Genomic DNA, 23,502 nt, shown 5'->3' with positions numbered 1-23,502 from the left:
ATTATTTCCAATGAAAGTCTCACAACTCAATCTTCTCCAAGATAAACTTCACTAAAAGATGGTCTTCTCATTAGCGCTGGGAAAATCAATTTAGCAAACATACAAAATTCCCTTTAGGGTAGACTCAAAGAGGTAATTTTCCAAAATCATCTGTATTTTTTGCAATTTGAGTCTATTTTCTTAAATATTCCAAGAGGAGTTTCTCCTTCTCCCCTTCCCTTCAACCCTGTTTTGATTTTTCTGCTGGCTCAAGGTTAAGTCGAGGCACACTTTTCTTGAGCATTGCTTCTCATAGGCCATATAAAAATGTTTTTATCTCACCTTTCCCATACCCATATGATGTTTTTTTTTTGACAAGAACGGAAGGAAACGGATAGAGAAGGAGTTGGGCTAGACCCACCCCCTTCTTGTGGTACCCATATGATGTTTGAGTTGGCACATGCACTATATAAAACACGTAGCTAACAAAGGGGTGGTTGAACCATTCCCAAGTTGCACAAATTCACGTCTCAATAGCCAATAGATAGAGGACACAAAGCTAAGAGGTTTTCTCGGTTGCTAGTGCCAGGAATTTGTGTGTGTGTGTGTGTGTGTGTGTGTGAGTGAGAGTGAGAGAGAGAGAGAGAGAGAGAGAGAGAGAGCTGATTTTTTGTCACATGCTTGTAAGTTAAGACGAAGATATCGAGCTTGGTTTTGATCTACTATGGATACAAATCATGATCGGTTGAGAGGTTTAAGAATCATCTTAGCTCAACCATAATTGTGCTTGGGAGTGTCCCATGTGTTAGTAGAATTAGGTCGATTACAAAACATCAAGTTGAAATGATAATCACTGTGGGAGCCATACATACCTATGTGTGTGAGTGAGCTAGTGAGAGAGAGAGACTTCATTATCACCCTTGAAGGTCAAATATGACCTATGGGACCAAAAGAAACATAGCATGTGGGGTGTGTGGATCTGATAAGTGACTCTTGATGCTTAAGAATTGTAAAAATGAGCATCTCAATTGAGAGTCCACATTGTGGTTGGAAGAGGAATGTTTGTAGAGAGAGCTCATGGCTAAAAATGTGGGAAAAGCAAGATCTGAAAATGGCTAAAAATGTGGGACTCCTTGAGGGTGCCCAGATGCTTTGTCTCACATGAGAGCTGAGCCGATGGAGGTGATAGTGCAAATTGCATTCAAGGTGATAGGATCGAGCATGTAAGTGTAGGTGATGTTTTTGTACTTGGGGGAAACATATATGGTGTAATGCATGAACCGTGAACCTCCATACTTCTCACAAGTCATATATTTTTTGCAACATATATGGTGTAATGCATGGACCCTGAACCTCCATATTTCCTACATTGGTGCACTTTGACGTTACGTAAGCCACCCATGAAAAACATGTTTTGTTATACAAGCCGCTTCTTCTAATCAGTGATTGGGCCATAAAAAACGTTTAATCTTTTGAATCGTGATCGGTCTTGAGAATATCGTGGCATCATGAAGCAAGGATAATCCATCCCATCTTCCAAACCATTTCTTGATGCCTTGAATCCATCCGAAACTTAATATTCTGCTTTTGTGTGTCTTTTGCAGAGGAGAAGAGAGTTGGACCGATATTCAAAAGTTTATTATTTCTTGACTTTGATTTGTGATTGGACCTTTCTTTTCATGTGAATAATCAAAATCTTCTTTTAGGTTTTAATGTGTCACGATTGGACGTTTCTTTTCATGTCAACAATTGAAAGCTTTTTTAGGTTTTAGTGTGTGCTTTCATTTCACAGCCTTACATATGTACATGACTTGACTTTTCGTTTTATTTTAAAAGTTTTAAAATGGCAATGTGAACCTTTACCTCCGTGTTCGGGAAAAATCATTTTCACAAACATACATCTGAATCGAAAACTTTACAATACTAGCCAGTATTTTTACAAAATGACACTATTTTCCATGTATTTTAAGCAAAAATTTCTCCTTTTTTCCCTCCGTTCAACCGGCTACTTTGATTTTGCAACCGGCTCAAGGCTAAGCTGAGGCACACTTTTCCCAAACACTGCTTCACCTTATTTTCTTACTTTCCATGTAGTTATCGGAAGTCGACACGAAGAGTTTTACTACATCTTAACCATTTAGTGCGTGGATCCCTCCATACCATAACCTCAACTGGAAGTGATCCAAACTCAAAAGGTGAGAGCATGTATGATTTATGGTGTTTCTGTCTTAACTTGGAGAACATTCGTAAGAACTCGTCTTTGGATATTCTCCAACTCTTTCTAAATAGACTTGGAGATGTTACCACCCCAAACTTTAACTCCATAAAGAAGCATCAATGTCACCAAGGTGTGCAAGATGGATTTCTTGTTTAATCTCTCTGGCATTGCATGCGCTCTCATTTGTATAGTAGTTTCTCTTCTCGACTTCCAAGCGTCATGTACTGCAATCATTCCATTTATGATTGGCTGGAGTATCAAGGACTTGAAGCTCTCCACCACTTCAAGGGGCTTTAATTGCACACACACAGAGAGAGAGAGAGAGAGAGAGGAAGGGAGGGAGTTTGTTGTCACATGCTCGTAGGAGGTTGTGGTCCTTGTTGAAACAAAGAGATCCCTATTTTGGCTTCCCCTCTTTTGACTTGAGGTTCTCTCTCTCTCTCTCACACACACACACACACACACGTACATGCATATGCAAAGGCCGTGATAAGTTTATTCAAACCTATATTACCATTTGCATGGATGCCATTTCAATTTTGTTGCTGTACCCAATTTTGAGTGATTGGTGCTATCAAGATATCCCTCAAAAGGAGAAGGGGACATGAGAACTAAGGGGGGCAATCGGGGGGGGGGGGGGGGGGAGATCGGTCTAACCAGGGAAGAATGGCTTGTAACCGGTTTTGCAGGAATAAATGACGCTTGGGGCATTAAATCTTAGGGCACATGTAGTAGGCTATACACATCAAGGTTGGCAATTGGTACAAGTTGCCATTGACGACCTGCACAACCTTTCCTTGCAGATATGCACGATCGTCGACATGCTAGATCATAAACATACCCACACACTGGCACACAAGCTACGACGACGATGATGACTCTAGTCATCGTCTCTAAAGCTATATAATGACCTCATCGTGTGCATTTTTCAACGGCTTGCCTCTTGGAAGAGTCAAAATTTACAAGAGAGTGGTACAAATAAAACTTTATGTAGGCGTAAGTTTAGAGACATGAGGGACTTTGTCGGAAGGGCATGAAAGGGGGCGTGCATAATATACCCTAGAAATTAATAGTTTAATGCATTTCCGAAGAATTACAATGGAATGGGTCTTTAAATTACACATTCATTGCTCGGATTGTCAATAAAGAATACACGACAGTATGGTGTATATTGGGTGTTTCATGCGAATTTCTAGAGAGCTGAAGCAGAGCTCCTCTACAGTGAGAGCTCTAAAAGCAAGCTATGGCGAGACCTAGTCGGTATGTTTCTTTCACGCTGGTAAAAAGACCGTTTTCTTCTGTTGCTGTTCTCTTCCTGCCTATGGGCCCTCGCTCATTGATCCTGCTTCTGCCCAGTTTTGAGAGCCTACAAAAATCCCCTTCTTTTTGGCGCTCATGGATTTTGATGGAGCCCAAGACCCTCACTGTCTGTGTGATATGTTCTTGCATGCAAGTTGTAGAACTTGCAAAATTCCTTGCAAATGAGCACCAAATGATTAAGCTCACAGGAAAGTTCCTTGTTTTACTCTCTGGCTTGATTTGTGGTCCTCTCATCTAGCAGTTTGGATAGTTTGAATTTGGAAACTGCCTGGCCTGGGTTTGGCATTGAAGAAGTGCCAAGTGTTTCGTTTAATTTGCTTTGCAAGCAAGTGGATAGGGGTATGCAGGTTTTGATTTTTTGATATACTTGTATGGTGCTCATGTAATGTGCTGCGGCTGCCTTTGACTGGCACACTGTGAGGGTACTAATATGCCTCAAAGGCAAGGGTTTTTTGGCTGATGCCTGAACAAGTTTTGTGCTTGATGTCTTCTATGCTAAGAGTTACTTACAAATAATCCCTTGTGGAAAATTAAACAGCATTTCTCTTTTGGGTTGGGCAGACGGGCTGATAGGAAGAAATGAGTACGATCATCACATTTTTAAAAAGGATGACCCTGAATAATTCTGTGGCAATTCTATAGTAAGAAACATGTGCTTAATGTCATGGATTTCAAACTATAATCAGCTTATACAAGGCATATTCATTTATCATGTTGTGATTCCAAATGTATGTATTTGGTAGAGTTACTTGCACGCACGAGTGAGATTTGGGATACCCATAGCTGATATTTGGCTTAGAGTCGAACTCTGTGAGCCTTGGAACTTACCATTTGAGTGGATTGATATTAGGTAACAGGCTAATCTAGAGTGCCACGCTAATTGTGTAGATGAGTGTCTCATGACATTTGAATAGTTTGCTTTGAATTATTCACCGAATCATGACAAGCATTCCTTTTTGCTTATGTTCGGTGAATTCATCCAAGTTCTGGCATTGCTTGAAATTGGTAACATATATGTCGAAATTATACTTAGGTTGATGTGTTGAAGAGTCTACTTGTGTCCGGTTCCAATGTTGCCACCAATGCCTGGCTTGAGAGAGGCCCGAGGGTGGACCGCATTTCTTTGGGTCTGTAAGTTTGGCTAATAGAAAAGTGAGACACAGACTTATGAGGAACCGAATCATTATGCCATGGTTGGCATTTCAATCAGATTTTATGAAGTTGGGTAAGCGCTGAATCGAAGACTGCATTGCTGCACTCATAATGGATATGCTTGGTCAGTGCAGTCTCATAATGGATATGCTTGGTTTTGGTTGCTGCCACTAGCATGCAATGGCCTGCTTCCAAAGATGTCACTCTTGGTGGCATGCCTTCTCACTCTGCTTTAGTATCACTGCATGGGGCTGCTACGTGGAGTAGTGTGGGGAACACTATTCATCCTCCCCATCTTTGGGATCCTCAACCTCAAACCCTTCTATAGATCCTCCTTTGCTAGAGGATCATGAATGGCCTATGCTTTTCTTGTGGTGTGGCAGGCTCTCTAGTGCACAAGGTACTTTTAACAACTTCTTGCTACAATTTGTGATTATATAGTTTGTGAGCTTGGGAGGAACATTACACCATGATGCCCTCTTTGCCCTACCATCCACCGGTAGCCTCCTGGCCTCTACACACACAAGCACGCTTTTCCATTCTCTCTCACACACACATGCGTTGTCCTTACCAACTGTCGACACTACGTGCAAACCTGTCATCCAAAGGATCTCGACAAATCTGTTGTCTATCATCAAGAAAAACTACCCATAGAAGGTTGCAAACCTATCCCGAAATTGGTGCTGACAAAAGGGCAAAGAAGTTGTTACCATATACATGTGGTAGTGATGTGTGTGAACACACTTAGGACTGCCGGGGCATTTTTTTCTTCACTAGGAGGTTTTTTCGCCTATGCATTATATATGTCCATGGCTACCAATCTTTCATTGTGCACTAAGCAATACATACTCTCTGTTGTGTGCCTTGAGCTTCCTTTGTCTTCTCCAAGATGTGTGTGTTTCCTTGCAACCCTATTTCCAACAATTGGTATCAGAGCAGGTTGCGTCCTCCCGGGCTTAGATGCTAGCATTGCCAGCACACACCTGCTCACTTTCTCCGATTTGGGTAAGCTTTGGTGAGCATCAGCAGGTTGACAAATACTTTGGAAAAGCTCGTAGAGTTTAGTCTGCTTAGATTTTTCATTTGGGCTCATTCCGGTCTCCATTTCCAATATAGGTAATACTCTGCAGGCAATTTCGTTAGTTTGTGCAGAATTTCTATTTTTTGCATAACCCGGTCCCTTATAGTCTTCTTCGGGTTGTGCTATATAGCACGTGTTAGTCCCGCTTTGTTTCTCTTCTTTTCGGGCAATTTTCACATCAGGTGCAGACATTCGCCATGACTGACAACAACACATATGTGCTCAAGATGTTTGCTGCTGAGGATAGATTGGATGGGGATAATTACCTAATGTAGGCTTACATGATACAACATGTTCTTATGTCAAAGGGTGTCTGGAATCTTGTGCAGGGCATTGATGTACGTTTTGATTCTGTGGATACATGCGATGTTGAGGACTTTGCAGGTTTTGGTGGTAGGATTGTTGCTGCTAGAGCTATTTTGCCTACGACTGAGCAGGCTCGTTGGGATGTAAGACATGCGCAGGCTCATGCATTGATTGCATTATCTGTGAAGCGCACTATTACTCCTCACATTCGTTGAGCTAAATCTGCAAAACAGGCTTGGGATATTCTTGTTGGTCTTTATGAAAGCGGCAATGAGACTAAAATTGCATTGTTGCGTAAAGAGATGGAATCGAAGATTATGTGAACAGGCCTTTATTGTTGCTCAAAGAAAAAGTGGTAACAACAATGTAGCCACTTCTCATGGTTCTTATGCGAGTGGAAAAGCACCTGTTTTTAATGCTTCTGCTGGTCGTCCGGGAATTCTGGTAAAAAGGGCAAAAAGAAGCCGCGTTGCCATCATTGTAAAGCTAATGATCAATTGATTAAGCAGTGTCCTAAGTTGAAGGCAAAAAAGGCTAAGAAGAAAGAGGTTGGTTCCACTACAAGTGCATCTATTGTAGAGTCTTCTGCGAAAGGAGATTGTGATGTTGATGTAGATGCAGAATTGGCTTTTAGTGCAGAGTGCACTTATGATCCTTATGTCCATGATACATGTATGCTAGTTTTGGTAGATGCTCATGTGGTACTTTGAGAGTGGTGCTACAAAGCACATTACCTCTCATCGTGACTTGTTTACCTCTCTCGAGGATGTCCTTCATGGGAATTCAGTCACTTGTGCCAACAATGTCTCTTATCCGGTCAAGGGAGTTGGAAAGATTGTGCTGGTTGCTGCGAATGGCAGTTCTTTCACACTTGTTGATGCACTTTATGTACCTGGGATCAAGTAGAACCTTTTGTCTGTAACTGCACTTGCTAGACTTCGTCTTGTTGTCAAATTTGTGGATGACAGTTGTACAATTCATGATCTCCGTTTTGGTGATGAAATTGTTGCATCTTGCATTTTATGTCGTGGGCTAAATAAGATCACTTTGTATGACAAGTGTGGGCAGAATTTTGCAAATGCAGTTGTGGATTTAAAGGCTATTTCGGATGCAAAACTTTGACATGCACGTTTTGGGCATCTGAATTTTGCTAGTTTGCTACGTTTGCAGAAACTGATTTGGTTGCTTCTTTGCCGCCTCTTGAAGCACCTGTAAAGCATGTTTGTGAAGGCTATATTTTGGATAAGATGCAACGTTCGAAATTTCCAAACGATGGTTCTGTAAGGGCTACATGCAGGTAAGGACGAAGTTTGCATGGGCCCACAAACATCGCTATGCACAAGGCAATTATCTTTACTTCGTGACTTTCATTGATGATTACTCCAGGCATGCATGGGTATATCCGCTTAAAGCTAAATCCGAAGTGTTTATGTGCTTCAAGCAATTTCTGGCTATGATTGAAAATGTCTCTAAATGTACTATGTGCACCCTCCATTCCGATCGAGGGGGGGAGTATAACCAATTACGATACCGTATACACCTCAGCAAAATGGTGTTGCTGAAAGGAAAAGAGGTTGCTTACGAAAATGGCACGATGTATGGTCAAAAGTCAAGCTTTGCCACATTTGTTTTGGCTCGAGGCTATCATGTGTGCCATTTATGTTCTTAATAGGTGTCCTTCGAAAGCTTTGGAGTCTATGACTCCCTATGAAGCCATCTATTGTTCACATGCGCATTGTTGGCTGTTTGGTCGCAGAAAATTGGATGATAAGGCTGTCAAATGCAGTTTTGTTGGTTATAATGTTGAAAGCAAAGGTTACAGGTTGTACCATTTGCAAACAAAGCGTATCTTGGTTTCGGGATGTTGTGTTTGTGGAAGATTCTGTTCAGCCCTACATTATGACAGTTTGTTACCCCTTTTCAGTGGTGCAAATTAGAATGTAAATTCGAATGAGGCAAATGTATAGCTATGGGGGTTTCGGAAAATGTTACAATCAACGTATTACTGATGCAGATGTACATGATATACTTGATGTGGAAAGGACTAAGAACGAGCAGGCTAGAGGTATGCAACAATGGATGGTGCATACTTTGCGTGACGGTAAATTGGATGTACCTTTGTCTAGTCGTACTTGTTCAAGTTCTCGCCATGCATCTTATGCATCAGATTGTTATGCTTTGGCTATGTCTAGCTTATGTGATGTTGAGGAACCTCTGTCTTTTGATAAAGCACAAAATTCAGAAAATTGGATGACTACCATGCAATCAGAATATGATGCACTTATAGAAAATGACACATGGACTTTATGTGATCTGCCTCTTGGCAAAAAGGCCATTGGTATGAAGAAGGCTAATAAGTTGAAACGTAAGCCGGATGGTGAGATTGATTGCTATAAGACTCGACTTGTTGCAATGGTTTATGCATAGCAGAAAGGCATAGATTATGAAGAGACTTTTGCTCTCGCTTGTCGTATGACTACAATGCGTTTTCTATGTGCATTGGCATCTCATTTTGGATAGGATGTACATCAATGAGATATTGTTACTACTTTCTTGAATGGTGAAATATTTGAGGAAGTTTATGTAACGCAGCCTCGCGGTTTTGTTATTAAAGGATAGGAAGATAAAGCGTGCAAATGTAAGAAAGCTTTGTATGGGTTGAAGCAATCTCCTCGTGCTTGGCATGAGAAAGCTGACACTCATTTGGTTAAATGAGGCTTTCATAACAATCCAATAGAAAGCACTTTGTGTGTAAAATGTGAGGGTGATGTACTTCTCATCGTTGTTCTGTATGTGGGTGATTTGCTGATCACTGGGCCGAATGAGGCACATATTGTTGAATTTAAGGCTGATTTAAATGCTACTTTCAAGATTAAGATTTGCATCATTACTAGGGTATACAATTTAAGCTGTGTGATAGTGGTATTGCCTTGTGTCAGACAAGTTACATAGAGACATTGCTATGTAAGTTTGGACTTGAGGATTGCAAACCTATTGCCACTCCCATGGAAACATGTTTGAAATTGAGTCTTCATGATGCTGGTGATCTTGCCAATGTCACTCTTTACCAACCTGCAGTTGGATCCCTTATTTATATATGCAACACAAGGCGAGATATTCAGTTTGCAGTCTCACAGTTCAGCAGATTTATGCATAGTTTAGGGTCTAAACATTGGCAGGTTGTTAAGCGGATCTTTTGCTACTTGAGTGACACTTTACATCTTGGGTTGTTTTATCCCAAGGGGAGATCATTACGGTCAGATTTACATGCTTTTTCGGTCTCAGATTGGGTTGGTTGTTTTGACACGCGAGTGTCCACAAGTGATTTCTGTTTCATGCTCGGTAGTTCATGCATATCATGGTTGAGCAAGAAGCAACCTGTTGTGGCTACTTCCAGTTGTGAGACTGAGTACTGGGCGGTCTTCATAGCTACGATTGAGTGTGTATGGCTCATATGCCTTATGGCTGATTTGGGTGCTGGACAGGACATTGCCAACATTATCTACACTGACAGTCAAAGCGCATCGGCAATTGCGAGGAACCCAGATTTTCATGCTCGCACAAAGCACATTGAGGTGCATTATCATTATGTCAGGGAGAGAGACTCAGCAGGAGAGATCAGCTTGGCTTATGTGCCAACACAAAACAACCTTGCATATCTTTTCACAAAGGCATTGTCTCGTGAGAAGTTCGAAGCTTTCCGTAAAGATTTGGGCTTACTCCCCTTTGCGGACTGATCGTATTCTCGGGGCATGGCACTTCATTATACTTTGTGCTAGCTCTCCTTCACCGCGCATCACTCCCACGGGGGATTTGTTACCATATACATGTGGTAGTGATGTGTGTGAACACACTTAGGACCGCCATAGCATTTTTTCCCTCACTAGGAGGTTTTATACTCTCATCACTTTAGGGCTATCCAATCTTTCATTGTGCACTAAGCAATATATACTCTTTGTTGTGTGCCTTGAGCTTCCTTCGTCTTCTCCAAGCTGTGCGCTTCTCTGCAACCTTGTTTCCGACAGAAGTGACCAAACCTATAGGGCCACACTAGCACCGGGGAAGGAGGGAACATGGAGAAATGGAGAAGTCCTTACTCCAACGAAACCTCCTCGAACTGTTGCCATTGTTGGCTAAGGGTTTGGCACCACATGCTCCACCTCTAAACCTCATTGACAGTCGGATGATCACACAAGAAATAGTTTTGGAGAGAGAAGCATTCCCCTCTACCAATCGAAGCCAACTCCAAACATGCACTAAAACATGCACCTGAATTGCTGCATACTGGATAAACAAAAGTCTACTGAAGCTGGAACTGGAACTTCCATCCTTAGATGGACAATGGAAAATCAAAGAACATTCTCTGCTTCAAGAAGGGAAGAGAGCCCCCTTTGTCATCCATAATCCACAATCTGGTACAAAAGTGCAACCGAATTATCAACCTGCTACTTATCGGATAGGTAGCTCTGTCGACAATTCCAAGAAAGATGTGCATTTGCAAGAGGCATAATAATTTTGCCAATCCATCTTCTCGAAAAATACATAGCCATAAAAACCTCCTCTAGAAGTGAGGAAGAAGATCCTGCTATTGTCCAAACACTTCTCTGAAGAAGAACCTGGAAATGAATATATCCCCCTCTGGATCCAACAACCGCATGTTTGCTCCCCTTGCGGGAAGGCACGATAACATGACTCCATCTGGGAAATCCAAAGCAATCGAGCATTGCTACACATCTTGTGACCTCCTAATGGTTGACGTGGCTGGCTGCACCCGGAATCTACGGAAAGGATGCCACGTGGCAGCGTGTACGGATCTCCGCATTTTACGGCGTGAATTGCGGCAGCTTGTGCCAAATTTTGGTCATTGCTTTTTCTACGCAATGCAGCCAGAGAGAGGGAGAAGTTCTTGCTTTATTTAAATAAAGCATATAAAAAAGAGAGAGAAAGAGCCTTTGCTTTATGAGGGCTTTTAAAACAAGCTTTTAATTTTCAGCTTTTGACAGCTTTTGAAAGCTTTTGGGGGCTCTGCTTTTAGCATCCCTTTGTAACCTTGAAATACGCGGGTTGGCCTCTCACAACTCAGAGCATCTGGACGTAGAGTCTGAGTGTGAGCACCTGCCCGCACTCTTGTACTTTGTACACAGATAATACAAGAAGAAATACCGAAAGGGGCGTCAGTCTTTGGGGCCAATATCTTCAGGCACGGAACTGCGCCGGCCAGTGTCGAATAAATTGTGAACTGTGAACTGTTTTGAAGTGGTTATTTGGTGCTGTCGTGGTAGATTCTTGACTTGGAGTGTCCAAGTCTGTTACAGAAAGTCTCGAACTGAGTGTGGAAACAACTCCTTGTCATGAAAGAAATGCCAATAGATCTGCAAGTGTCCTGCCCAATAGGATCTGTGGTGTCTGTAGTCAAACTGTTTGGAGAAAATGAGGAAGCCCAGGAACCGTCATGAGAATGACCGGAAGCTTGTCAATGCATGAACTTGTACACCCAGTGTGGCCAGGTGGCTAAGCTATGTAAAACTCCAAGAAGGCCAGATGTAGTTATCTGTGTCATAAACTTCTCCGAATCAAGGAAAGCCAGACTAAACAGTCTGCACTGTAGAGGCTACCATAAGCTGCAATAGTCACTGGGAGACCACACGGACCACCACCAGATGGTGTCCTGTCAGTAGGTAGGGTAATCCAAGATGAGGGGAAAGCCAAACTCAACAGTCTACGTTGTGAAGATCCTCTGAGAAGAGGAAAGGCTAGACCAATCTGTCTGCGCCGTCTTGCCTGTATCTCCTGCCTCCAATCCTCCGGTGTGAACCAAAACAAAATCCACGCCAACAATGCCACCAAACCGCATCTCGGTGTGGCTCTCAATGTGAATGAGCTGGGAGTGGCCTACTGCCCAGGTCGGGGGATAAGTCTGCTAGAAGGTTACCGAGGTTGAGTGTAAGCAACTCTGAAGGTAGCCATCCAAATGATCAGGAGTGTAGAAGAGCAACTGCACTACCATCCAAGCCAAGCTCCGGGTGACTCCGGATGTAGTCACGTGATGCGTGATCTCCCGCATCTCGCGGGTAAACTCTCCAAGAGAGTCCAAAGAACTGAAGTCCCACTCCAGTTTGTAGATTCAAGCAATGAACTTGTCTAAGAAGAGATCTAAGATCCTCTCCCTAAGTCCATGTAGATGCTCCTGTGTAAGCAACTGATCTGACGTGTCGAGGTCAAGTGGTAAGTGTCTGTCCACCCAAGATGGTGGTGTCTTCTCTAGGAATGTTTGAATCCCATATGCCATGAGCATGGCCATATCTCGTGTGAACTCCTTTGATGAGTGCACAGGTGTGTCCATAGCAAACCACAAGTCACCACCCCCTCTGAAGTGCGCAACCGCCGAATGATGGTTGGAATGAATGGATCTCTTAAGGATTGTACGCCCGTAGATGATCAAGCCGATGTCGAAGATACCGTGTATTGCCCCATAGTCTAGGCTGTTGTAAGTTGTAACAGACTTGGACACTCTAAGTCAAGAATCAATCACGATAGCACCAAATAACCACTTCAAAACAGTTCACAATTCACAATAGATTTGCACTGGCCCGGCGGAGTTCCCTGCCTAGAGATATTGGCCCCAAAGACTGGCGCCCCTTTCGGTATTTCTTTATGTATTAATCAATTCAAAGTACAACAGTGGTTCGGGTCTCACTCTCAGACTCCGGCCAAGGTGAATTCTGGGTTCCATTTGGAGTAGACTATGCTAAACCAAAAGCATGGAGGTAAAGTTTCACAATTTGAGGAGTATCTGCTAGGTCCTCCTCCTCCATCCACTTCGCATCCAATGCACGGTAGTTCTTGAACTTAACAAGAACCGCCTTCGGACTTTACCTTTCTTTGTATCCTTATGTGCCAAAATCTGTTCAAGAACAAGGATCTCCTCGTTTTCTTCCACTTCGGGTTGCTCATCAGGCTCCCCATCATCAGGCACATGACCTTTAAAAGGTTTCAAGAGACCCACATAAAATGCATTGTGAGTTCTCCAAGTATCAGGCAGTTTCAGTCGGAAGGAGACATCATTTATCTTTTCAGAGATCTGGAAAGGTGCGTAGTATCGCATACTAAGCTTTGGAAAAAGCCTCTCCTTTTCCTTTTTCTTTGTCAAGCGTGCCTTCTCAAAACGTAAGAGCACCCAATCATCCTCCAATTTCAAGTCGCGATGATGGCGATCCGTTGCCTTTTTTTGTCGTTCTTGAGATTTTTGCAAAGTCTCGCGAACCTTGGCAAAAGCTGTATCTAAGTCTCGCGTATATTCATCCGCTTCAAAAAATCTTATCTTTCGTGCTTAGGAAGGGCGGAACGTTCGCAACACCTTCAACAATCTCAAATGGCGTCTTCCCCGTCGAAGAGCGTATCGTGTTATTGTAGGCAAATTCCACCAAAGGTAAGCACTTTTCCCATTGAGTCTTCTGATCCGAGATATAAGACTTCAATAAATCTAAAACCATTGAATTTGCAATCTCAGATTGCCCGTCAGTCTGCGGGTGGAACGGTGACGAGAACTGCAACCGCGTGCCAATGCTCTCCCAAATTGCCTTCCAAAAGAAACTCGTAAATCTGGGGTCTCTGTCGGAGACAATCGTCTCAGGCATGCCATGTAATCTGAAGATCTGGGCCACAAACAATCTCGCTAAGTGATCCGGCTTGATTGTTTTCTTCACTGGAATGAAATGAGCCTGTTTGCTAAATCTGTCAATAACGTTTCAGATACCATCGTGACCACTCTGTGTTCTCGGGAGATCAGAAATGAAATCCATTGCAATACTTTCCCAGGGGCGGGTGGGTATGGGCAAAGGCTGTAACAATCCCTGTGCTTTATGCCTGTTAAACTTGACCTTGTGGCATACTAAGCGACTGCGCACAAACTCTTCCACATCCTTCTTGAGTCTCGGCCAAAAGAAGTATCTCTCTACCCCTTTCATGGTGGTAGCAATGCCGCGGTCACCTGTAAAAGGTGGACAGTGGCATTCAGTCATAACCTTTTCCCTCAACGGATGTGTAACGCACAACATGGTTTTTCTCATCAAGTAGCCATCCTGAATGGAATATCCCGCTACTGTCTCCCCATCTCATATCCGTGTGAAAACGTCTGCAAAATCTGTATCTGTGGCATACTGGTCGACCATATCCTCGAAGCTCCTATGATGTATCGCGTAAATAGCCAGAACCAACGGCTTCCCGAGACAAAGCATCTGCCACCACATTCTTCTGTCCCTGCACATGGACAATCTAGAAGTGAAACTGCGACAAGATGTTCACCCACCGCATCTGCTTTTCTGAAAGCTGCTTCTGTGACAAGAGGTAGCGCAAACTCTGATGGTCTGTAAAGACAGTAAAATCCGCTCCGAGTAGGTATAGTAAGAGCATGGATAACCGCCAAAAGCTCTTTCTCATAAATCTGTGCTGTCATTTCCGGCCTTGAGAACGATCAGCTCTCGTAAGCAATGCTGCAATGACACGGCCTTCCTGCATTAAAACCGCACCCATACTACGACCACAAGCATCACAATATACTTCAAATGACTTCTGCAAGTCCGGCAAAGTCAAAACTAGTCCCATAGTCAATTTCTCTTTCAATTTCTGAAAGGCAGTCACCTCTGTGGGTCCCCACGAGAAAGGGACTCCTTTCTGTGTTAAGATATGCAAAGGGGAAGCAACTTCTACAAACTTTCGAATGAACCGCCTGTAGTACGAAGAGAGTCCCAAGAAGCTTCCAACTTCATGGACATTCTTCAAATCGGGCCAATCACGGATAGTCTCTATCTTGGCCGTATCCATTTGCACTCCTACTGCTGAGACAACGTGTCCCAAAAAGTGTATCTCTTGTAGGAAAAATTCACTTTTCTTTGCATTAATCACTAAGTTGTGATCTCGTAATGCCTGAAATACCTGAAGCAGATGATCTCTGTGTTCTGCCTCATTCTTGGAGAAAACAATGATATCGTCAAAGAAAGTGCCAACAAATAGCCTGTACTCTCGAAAAATCCTGTCCATCATCCGGTTAAATGTCGCAGGAGCATTGGTTAAGCCAAAAGGCATCACCAAAAACTCAAATAACGCAAAAGTCGTCCCAAAAGTTGTCTTTGTAGACGTCTTCCGGTGTGATTCGAATCTGATGATATCCACTCTTCAAATCAATCCTGCTAAAACACGAGGATCCCTGTAATCTGTCGAGTATATCATCGATCCTAGGGATTGAAAATCTGTTCTTGATGGTGATTTTGTTGAGTGCTCTATAATCGATGCACATTGTCCAAGATCGGTCTTTCTTCAAAACCAACAACACTGGAGAGCAATATGGTGAAGTACTAGGCTAGACAAGACCCTTTTCTAAGAGTCTTTCACTTAGTTCATAATCTCTTCGTTCTGTGCTCGGCTCACACGGTAAGGTGGCCGGTTCGGTGGTGTGCTTTCAGGTTCATATCAATAGTAGGACGAGTGGATGGTAACTCGCCTGACAGGCCCTCTGAAAAGCAATCGGCATGAGTGTGGATCTTGGCGTTCTTTTGTTCAGGTCAAAACATATTCGACCTTTATCCATCGTTCAGTGTTCTCCCAAAAAAAAAGAGTAAAGAAACTGAAGTTCATCAAGTATAATCTGTGAGCCCTTCATTTGTAAAAGTCGCTTTCTTGGCTCGATAGTCAACCACGGCGTAATTCTTGTGGTACTAAGGGATTTCGAGTAGAACGTCACTCGCGTGCCTTGAACACCCCTGTCATTGCAAACGACGTTTGCCAATGCTCGGTGTAACGGCAACATCCCGTCCGGGTGCCTCTCGAACTACCTCCGCTTGTGGCCTCAGCTTGTCGGGCGAAGTTCCAAATCGAGCTGCCAATTCCAAGTGAAAAGAAGTTGGCCTTGGCTCCTTCAAAAGAGCTTCCTGATCCTTCGCTTTGCCCCAAAAGCGGCAAAGTTTGTACTTTCATTCATTTGATTCGGTTCAGGTCCCACGCCATGTAGTACATGTAGTACCAGTTCTGCTTTTTATTTGCCTTTTCTGCCATGTCTCTCAGGTGCTTTATAACTTTCTGGCCTATCTTCATCTTGTTCATTCGGTGCCTTGTTAGGGCACTTCGCGGAGATATGTCCATGTTCCCCGCATCCAAAGCACTTCCCCTCCCTGATGAAGCGAGCTCTCTCCTCAGGAGTAAGCTTGGGTCGTGCATCCTTCTTTTCTGGGTTACTCTTTCTCTTTCTACTTTCATTCGCTGAAGTCTGTTCGGCTCGTTGTGTCATGACCTCATCGGTGGGGTAAGTCAGACTGCCAGCGTGAATGGCAAAACCCCGCTTCGCACGACTCATCAACTCCTGAATAGAAGCTGACTTCTGTTCTAAGCAGTGATCTCGGATCTCTGTAGGTAGACCCAAGGTACACCGCTCAATGTGTTCTCTGAACGAGATCTTCTTGAATGACGAGGCGGGTAGAAAAGAGCTCCAAAATCTCTCGCAATAAGCATCCACTGTATCTCTCTTGGTCATTCGAAGATGGTTCCAAGCAGCCGTATATCACGTTTATACTCTTGAGTCAGCTAAGAAGAAATAAAAAGCTTCTTAAATTTCAGCCATTTTACTGGCGCAATCTTGTTTAAAAGAAGCGTGGACCACCAAGTTCGAGCATTCCCCTTAAAATAAGAGGCAGCTCTCCGAATCTTGGAGTGCTCTGAGTAGCGTCCTCCTTCAAAAGCGATGTCAAACTGCTGTATAAAAGACAGCCTTCAAAGCATCTTTATATCCTGGAAAAAGTGTCAAATTTGATCGACTGTCCGCCTCCTTCCTTAAACTCTGGGACTTTCTTGCTTTTATCTTCCAGAAAGTCATACTGGTTGGCTTTATGAAAATTCTTCTTGTTCGCATAAAAGTTGCCGTCATCAGAGTTCGAACTATCTATAGACGAGTCCACTGTAGAACTGTCACTCGCTGGGCGAGATTTAGACTTCCTTGCCTTTTTCTTGCCCTTTCCAAGCGTTGTTTCTTGCTTCGCTTTTTTGCCTTTTCTGTTTTCTTCGCTCGAATCTGAAGAGCTAGAAGAACTGTCAGAAGAAGAAGAAGAAGAAGAAGAAGAAGAAGAAGAAGAAAAATTGGGTACTCCTTCAAATCGAACACGCTTCTTTTGTTTCTTTGCCTTATCAAATGTCGATTGACGACCCAAATAACCCGGGAAGTCAGTACCTTTCTTCTGCTTTTTGCCGCGCTTTTTTGCTTTGTCTTGCGCGTCAAAAAGCTGAGCAATCCGTGCATCGACCACCTCTTCTAATTCCTTCTCTGAATAGGTCTTGTGAGTAGAAGGTTTCGGGGGTGGTGTTGTGGTTTTTTGCCACTGCTCGTGCACTTCCTGAAAAGAAGTCTCGCTCATATATTTTGCCAATTTCGGGTCCTTCGCAAAACTGAGCATCATCTTTGTTGCATCGCCGATCAATTGACAACGCTTCATCTCTCGTTGCTCCGCCTGAGTAGGCCGAGGCGGGCCATACTCTCTGTCGGAATCTTTGTTGTGATCCCTGACCGCATCTACGGATGCAGAGGGAGTCGATTGATCCTTGCGTGAAGCCATAGGTGCCGTGGAAACAAAATTGGGATCGGATTTCTCCTAGAAGAGAAATCGGCCATGCTCTGATACCACTGTAACAGACTTGGACACTCCAAGTCAAGAATCAATCACGACAGCACCAAATAACCACTTCAAAACGGTTCACAGTTCACAATAGATTTGCACTGGCCCGCCGGCGGAGTTCCGTGCCTAGAGATATTGGCCCCAAAGACTGGTGCCCCTTTCGGTATTTCTTTATGTATTAATCAGTTCAAAGTACAAGAGTGGTTCGGGTCTCACTCTCAGACTCTGCGTCCATATGCTCTGCAGAGTGGGAGCCCAAACCACTTATTTAATGTTTACAAGGGATGCCAAAAGCAGAGCCCCGAAAAGCTTCAAATCAAAAGCCTAAAAATAAAAGCAAAGGCTCTTTCCTCTCTCAAGCTCTCTTGAGTTTTTAAAATAAAGCAAAAGTATTCTCTCTCTCTCTCTCTCTCTCTCTCTCTCTCTCTCTCTCTCTCTCTCTCTCTCTCAATTTGCGTAGAGCAAAAGCTGCTTTTTCCCCGCGCAAAATCCGGAAAGCTTCCGTACGGTGCCACGTCATCATGTCAGCGCTTTTTCCGGGATTCAGCTTGCTGCCCTTTTAGGGTTAGGGTTAGGGTTTTCTGCTGTTTTAGGGTTTCTGGCAGATTTTAGGGTTTGCAGGTTTTAGGGTTAGGGTTTCCAAAATTAGGGTTTTCAGCAGCAGTCAGGGTTAGGGTTTCCCGCATGCTCTCGGGCAGACACGTCATCACTTTGTGACAGCTGTACTTGGTCCAGCCGCTTGAGTTTGGGGTCGGTCGCCCACTCTGTCTGGGCGCCCTCATATATTTCCATATATCATTTTCTGTTGGGTTGTGGGGATTTTTATCAGGCCTTGCCCTACCTCCCCTTGGGCATGTCACAAAGTGATGACGTGGCGGACAACAGAAACCCTAATTTCTGCTAGAAGCCCTAAAATTCCTGCAAACCCTAATTTTTGCCAAAAACCCTAAATTCCAGAAATCACGGAGGCGGATTATTATTATTTTTATTATTATTATTATTTTTTTGGGAAAATGATGAGCGACGCGAATTTTGCTTTTGCTTTTTTTTATAAAAAAAAGAGAAAAGACTCTCTAAGAGAGAGAGAGAACTGATGCTTTTGATTTTAAAAGCTTTTGGGGCTCTGCTTTTGGGCATCCCTTGTAACCTTTAAATTAGTGGTGAGGGTCTCACTTCTCAGAGCATCTGGACGCAGAGTCTGAGAGTGAAACCCTAACGGCTCTCTTGTACTTTGATGATTGATTAATACAAAAAGAAATACCGAAAGGGGCGCCAGTCTTTGGGGCCAATATCTCTAGGCACGGAACTCCGCCGGGCCAGTGCAAATCTATTGTGATCTGTGAATTGTTTTGAAGTGGTTATTTGGTGCTGTCGCGGTTGATTCTTGACTTGGAGTGTCCAAGTCTGTTACAGTGGTATCAGAGCACGGCCGATTTCTCTTCTACGGGAAATCTGATCCCCGAATTTTTTTTCCGCGGCACCTATGGCTTCAGGCAATGATCAGTCGACTCCCTCTGCATCTGGAGATGTGGGCTGGGATCACAACGAAGATTCAGACAGAGAGTATGGCCCGCCTCGGCCTACTCAGGCGGAGCAAAGAGAGATGGAGCGTCGTCAATTGATTGGCGATGCAACAAAGATGATGCTCAATTTTGCCAAGGACCCGAAGATGGCAAAATATATGAACCAGACCTCTTTGGAAGAGGTACAGAGGGAGTGGCAGAGAACCACAACCCCACTCCCGAAACCCGCTCTCAAGAAACCTTCTGCCTCCAAGAATACAGAATGATCACGATGATTTTCCGATTACATGGCACGTCTGAGACGATTGTCTTCGACAGAGACCCCAAATTTATGAGTTTGTTTTGGAAGGCAATTTGGGAGAACATTGGCACGCGGTTGCAGTTCTAGTCATCGTTTCACTTGCAGACTGACGGGCAATTTGAGATTGCCAATTCAGTGATTTTAGATTTATTGAAGTCTTGTATCTCGCATCAAAAGACTCAATGGGAAAAGAACTTACCTTTGGTGGAATTTGCCTACAATAACACGATACACTCTTCGACGGGGAAGATGCCATGTGAGATTGTTGAAACTGCTGCGAAGGTTCCATCCTTCCTGAGCACGAAAGATTAGAAATTTGAAGCGGATGTATATTCGCGAGATTTGGATACGGCTTTTGCCAAGGTTCGCGAGACTTTGCAGGAGTCTCAAGAACGACAGAAAAAGGCAGCGGATCGCCATTGTCGCGACTGGAAACTGAAGAAGGATGATTGGGTGCTCTTACTTTTGAGAAGGCACGCCTAAGAAAGAAACAGGGAAAGGAGAGGCTTTTTCCAAAGCTTAGTATGTGATACTACGGACCTTTCCAGATTACTGACAAGATAAATGATGTCTCCTTCCGATTGAAACTGTCAGATACTTGGAGGATTCATAATGCATTGCATGTGAGTCTCTTGAACCCTGTTAAGGGTGATGTGCCTGATGATGGGGAGCCTGATGAGCAACTCGAAGTGGAAGAAAACGAGGAGATCCTTGTTCCTGAGCAGATTTTGGCACATAATGATACGAAGAAAGGTAAAGTCCGAAGGCGGTTCTTGGTTAAGTTCAAGAACTTTCCTGCATTTGATGGGAAGTGGATGGAGGAGGAGGACCTAGCAGATACTCCTCGGATTGTGAAACTTTACCTCGATGTTTTGGTTTAGCATAGTCTACTCCAAACGGAACCTAGAACTCAGCTTGGCCGAAGATCTGGTGCAGTGGGATGCACAAGAGGGGAGTTACTCCGCTCCCTTGTCAACAGATGCCTCGATTTTGATACTAAAGTCACTGATGTCTCTCTGAGCTTCAGGGATACTGAGAGCTGACAGTATTCTGCTAGATGACTTTATGAAATGGAATTCCTGATTATGATACTGATTTGTTCTTGACTTCTTGTGAGTGCAGGAACTGGTAGACGAAATGACTGCAACATTTTGGTCTGATTGATCTCGAATAGACATGGTTGCAATAGGGGTTAGTCAATCGGACATCGATGAGGTCCCGATTGGACCTAGATGTGATTGCTAGCTACATTGCCGATAAATCATGGTCTAAGATTCGAATGAATGTTGAATGTCATGTGATGTCCTGTGATGTCTGGTGATGTCCCGTGATGTCGTGTGATGTGACTGTCGATTTTGTACATGTGCTAGATGTGTGTTCCTAGTACGTAGGTACTAACAGTTAGTGTCTGCTAAGACGGTTTATGGCTTTTGTCGGTTTTGCAGGCGTAATCGCGATCGATTACAATGCTTTCAAGAGGGGGGTATGTCACAAAGTGATGACGTGGCGGACAGCAGAAACCCTAATATCTGCCAGAAACCCTAAAATTGCTGCAAACCCAAATTTTTGCCAAAAACCCTAAATTCCGAAAATCGCGGAGGCGGATTATTAATTTTTTTTTTTTTTTGGAAAATGATGAGCGACGCGAATTTTGCTTTTGGTTTTTTTTATAAAAAAAAGAGAAAAGACTCTCTAAGAGAGAGAGAGAACTGATGCTTTTGATTTTAAAAGCTTTTGGGGCTCTGCTTTTGGGCATCCCTTGTAACCTTTAAATTAGTGGTGAGGGCCTCACTTCTCAGAGCATCTGGACGCAAAGGCTGAGAGTGAAACCCTAACCGCTCTCTTGTACTTTGATGATTGATTAATACAAAAAGAAATACCGAAAGGGGCGCCAGTCTTTGGGGCCAATATCTCTAGGCACGGAACTCCGCCGGGCCAGTGCAAATCTATTGTGATCTGTGAATTGTTTTGAAGTGGTTATTTGGTGCTGTCGTGGTTGATTCTTGACTTGGAGTGTCCAAGTCTGTTACAGGGCACCTATTTATGGGGTCAGGGGGGTACCCACTTCCACACACATCTGGTTTTTGTGTATTGGGTCTTCTGCTCATGGTAGTCATGGGGGGCTGATCGCCCCCTCTTCCTACATCTTGTGTTTGTGGTCTAGAGTCTCTCTCTCTGTCCCGCAGACGCGCACTGTCGCATGGTATCAATCGCCAGAGTTTGGGGCGCATCACCTTCAGCAACAGGTTTCCTCCCAAGGGATCCACACAATCAGCGTTTTCTAAAAATCTGCCAGCGTTTTGCAAAAAGCTAGGCAAGCGACGAAATCTGGCGTTTTTCGTCGCGAAGGACCCCCCTCCACCTGCGTTTTCGCAGATCAGGCCAGCGTTTTTGCTTCTGGCTGCCAGCGCCATGCTTCTGGGGCGTTTTCGTCACCGGAACATCCCTCCCTCCCTCTACTTGTGTTTTTGGCCAGATCTGCTGCGTTTTTGGACAGCAAGGCAGCGTTTGATGCACAGAGGGGGAGCGTTGGGCTTCCTGCCCTCGATCTTCCCTTTCGACACACTGGCTTGGCATTTGGTGCCTTGCCGGCCCGTATCCTCTCCATTTCCGTCGGATTTCAGCCATTAACCCCTTGCTGTTTTCTTTGTTTTCAGCCCATCAGGGGCAGTGGGGCAGTGATTCACCACCATTCCCAGACCCTCTGCACCGCTCCGGACCATGCCGGGAGCGTATGAGCACGCTGAAAATCGCTGGACAGCAGCGTTTTCATCACCTCGCAGTTGCGTTTTTGGGTGGACAGCAGCCTCTTGCTCTGATGGAGCCTCTGTCAATGTCGTGGTTGCCTTGCCCTCGTAGATGTGGGCGTCTAGCTCTCCCGAGCTCAGTGGATGTGTCCACTAATATACCTCTGGTTTAAGTGGGCTCTGAAGTCTGCTGTGAAGCATAGTCATCTGGCTGCTGAGTCCTGCTCTAAAGAATTCAGTAACCTCCCTCTGTGAATGTCTCCCATTGCTCGGTCTCCTCAAGAGACTCTTCGTGTGTTTCCGCAACTCTAGCAAAAACAACCCGAGGCATCTCTGATCCTGATATCTCATGACTCTAGCCAACGGTCCAAAGCCCTCTTTGAATAGACAGTGAAAGCGGCCTCGTATCTCATAGTATACCTGACAATGACAAATGTGATGTAACTCTGTCTCTGGCTTTATAGATATGACAACTAGCATATCCTGGCCTCTGCTGGTACTCTCCTAAATGTGCTAATCTCAATCTGTAGCTGATGCGATGATGTGTGCATTGGACCAATAGCACATCGTATCCCATAGGATAAATGAGATAGATAGATAGATAGAACAGATAGATAGATAGAATAGATAAGATAGATGGATAGATAGATAGATAGAATAGATAGATAGATAGAATAGATAGATAGAATAGATAGAATAGATAGATAGAATAGATAGATAGATAAGATAGATAAGATAGATGGATAGATAGATAAGATAGATAGATAGAATAGATAGATAGATAGATAGATAGATAAGATAGATGGATAGATAGGATAGATGGATAGATAGGATAGATGGATAGATAGGATAGATAGATAAGATAGATAGATAGATAAGATAGATAAGATAGATAGAGCTCCACGTGCTAGGCCCTAGACCAGTGGATTGATTTCAAGGTAGGATCAAAACTTACATACGACATGGTTCCGTACGGATCCGCACCGTACGGAACGATCCGTACCGTGCTTTTTTTTATATAAAAAAATTGTCCGGCTTTTCGTGTGGTTGAGGGTTTCGCATAAGCTGGGCGAGTAGTTTTGGGGCTTCAATTTTTAGATGTTTGAACACCAAGGCCCAGTTGCAGAAACTCTTCACTGCAGAGAAATTGCAGGTTGCAGAAACAAGTGCGCAGGTAAATTCTCTCTCTCTCTCTCTCTCTCTCTCTCTTTCTCTTCT

The 23,502-nt window shown here is 43.8% G+C and overlaps 1 protein-coding gene across 3 annotated transcripts in view; it reads left to right on the top strand.

Annotated features, from left to right (window-relative positions):
* The first annotated feature begins 3,267 nt into the window (after positions 1-3,267).
* The window catches only part of LOC147437991 (uncharacterized), a 78,713-nt gene continuing 58,478 nt past the window's right edge, over positions 3,268-23,502 (top strand). For 2 of the 3 annotated variants that reach the window (XM_086487380.1, XM_086487382.1), the window contains exon 1: positions 3,269-3,457. In XM_086487380.1, coding sequence (XP_086343506.1) covers positions 3,441-3,457 — 17 coding nt within the window. In that variant the 5' untranslated portion in view covers positions 3,269-3,440. Of the gene's footprint in view, positions 3,458-23,502 lie in introns of all 3 variants that reach the window. The other variant, XM_086487379.1, reaches the window with a different exon arrangement.

Source organism: Adiantum capillus-veneris, chromosome 17 (assembly GCF_014529385.1).
Source record: "Adiantum capillus-veneris isolate H3 chromosome 17, ASM1452938v2, whole genome shotgun sequence".
Lineage (NCBI taxonomy): Eukaryota > Viridiplantae > Streptophyta > Polypodiopsida > Polypodiales > Pteridaceae > Adiantum > Adiantum capillus-veneris.
Note: the sequence above shows the minus strand (reverse complement) of the source record. Positions and strands in the feature narration are given on the sequence as shown.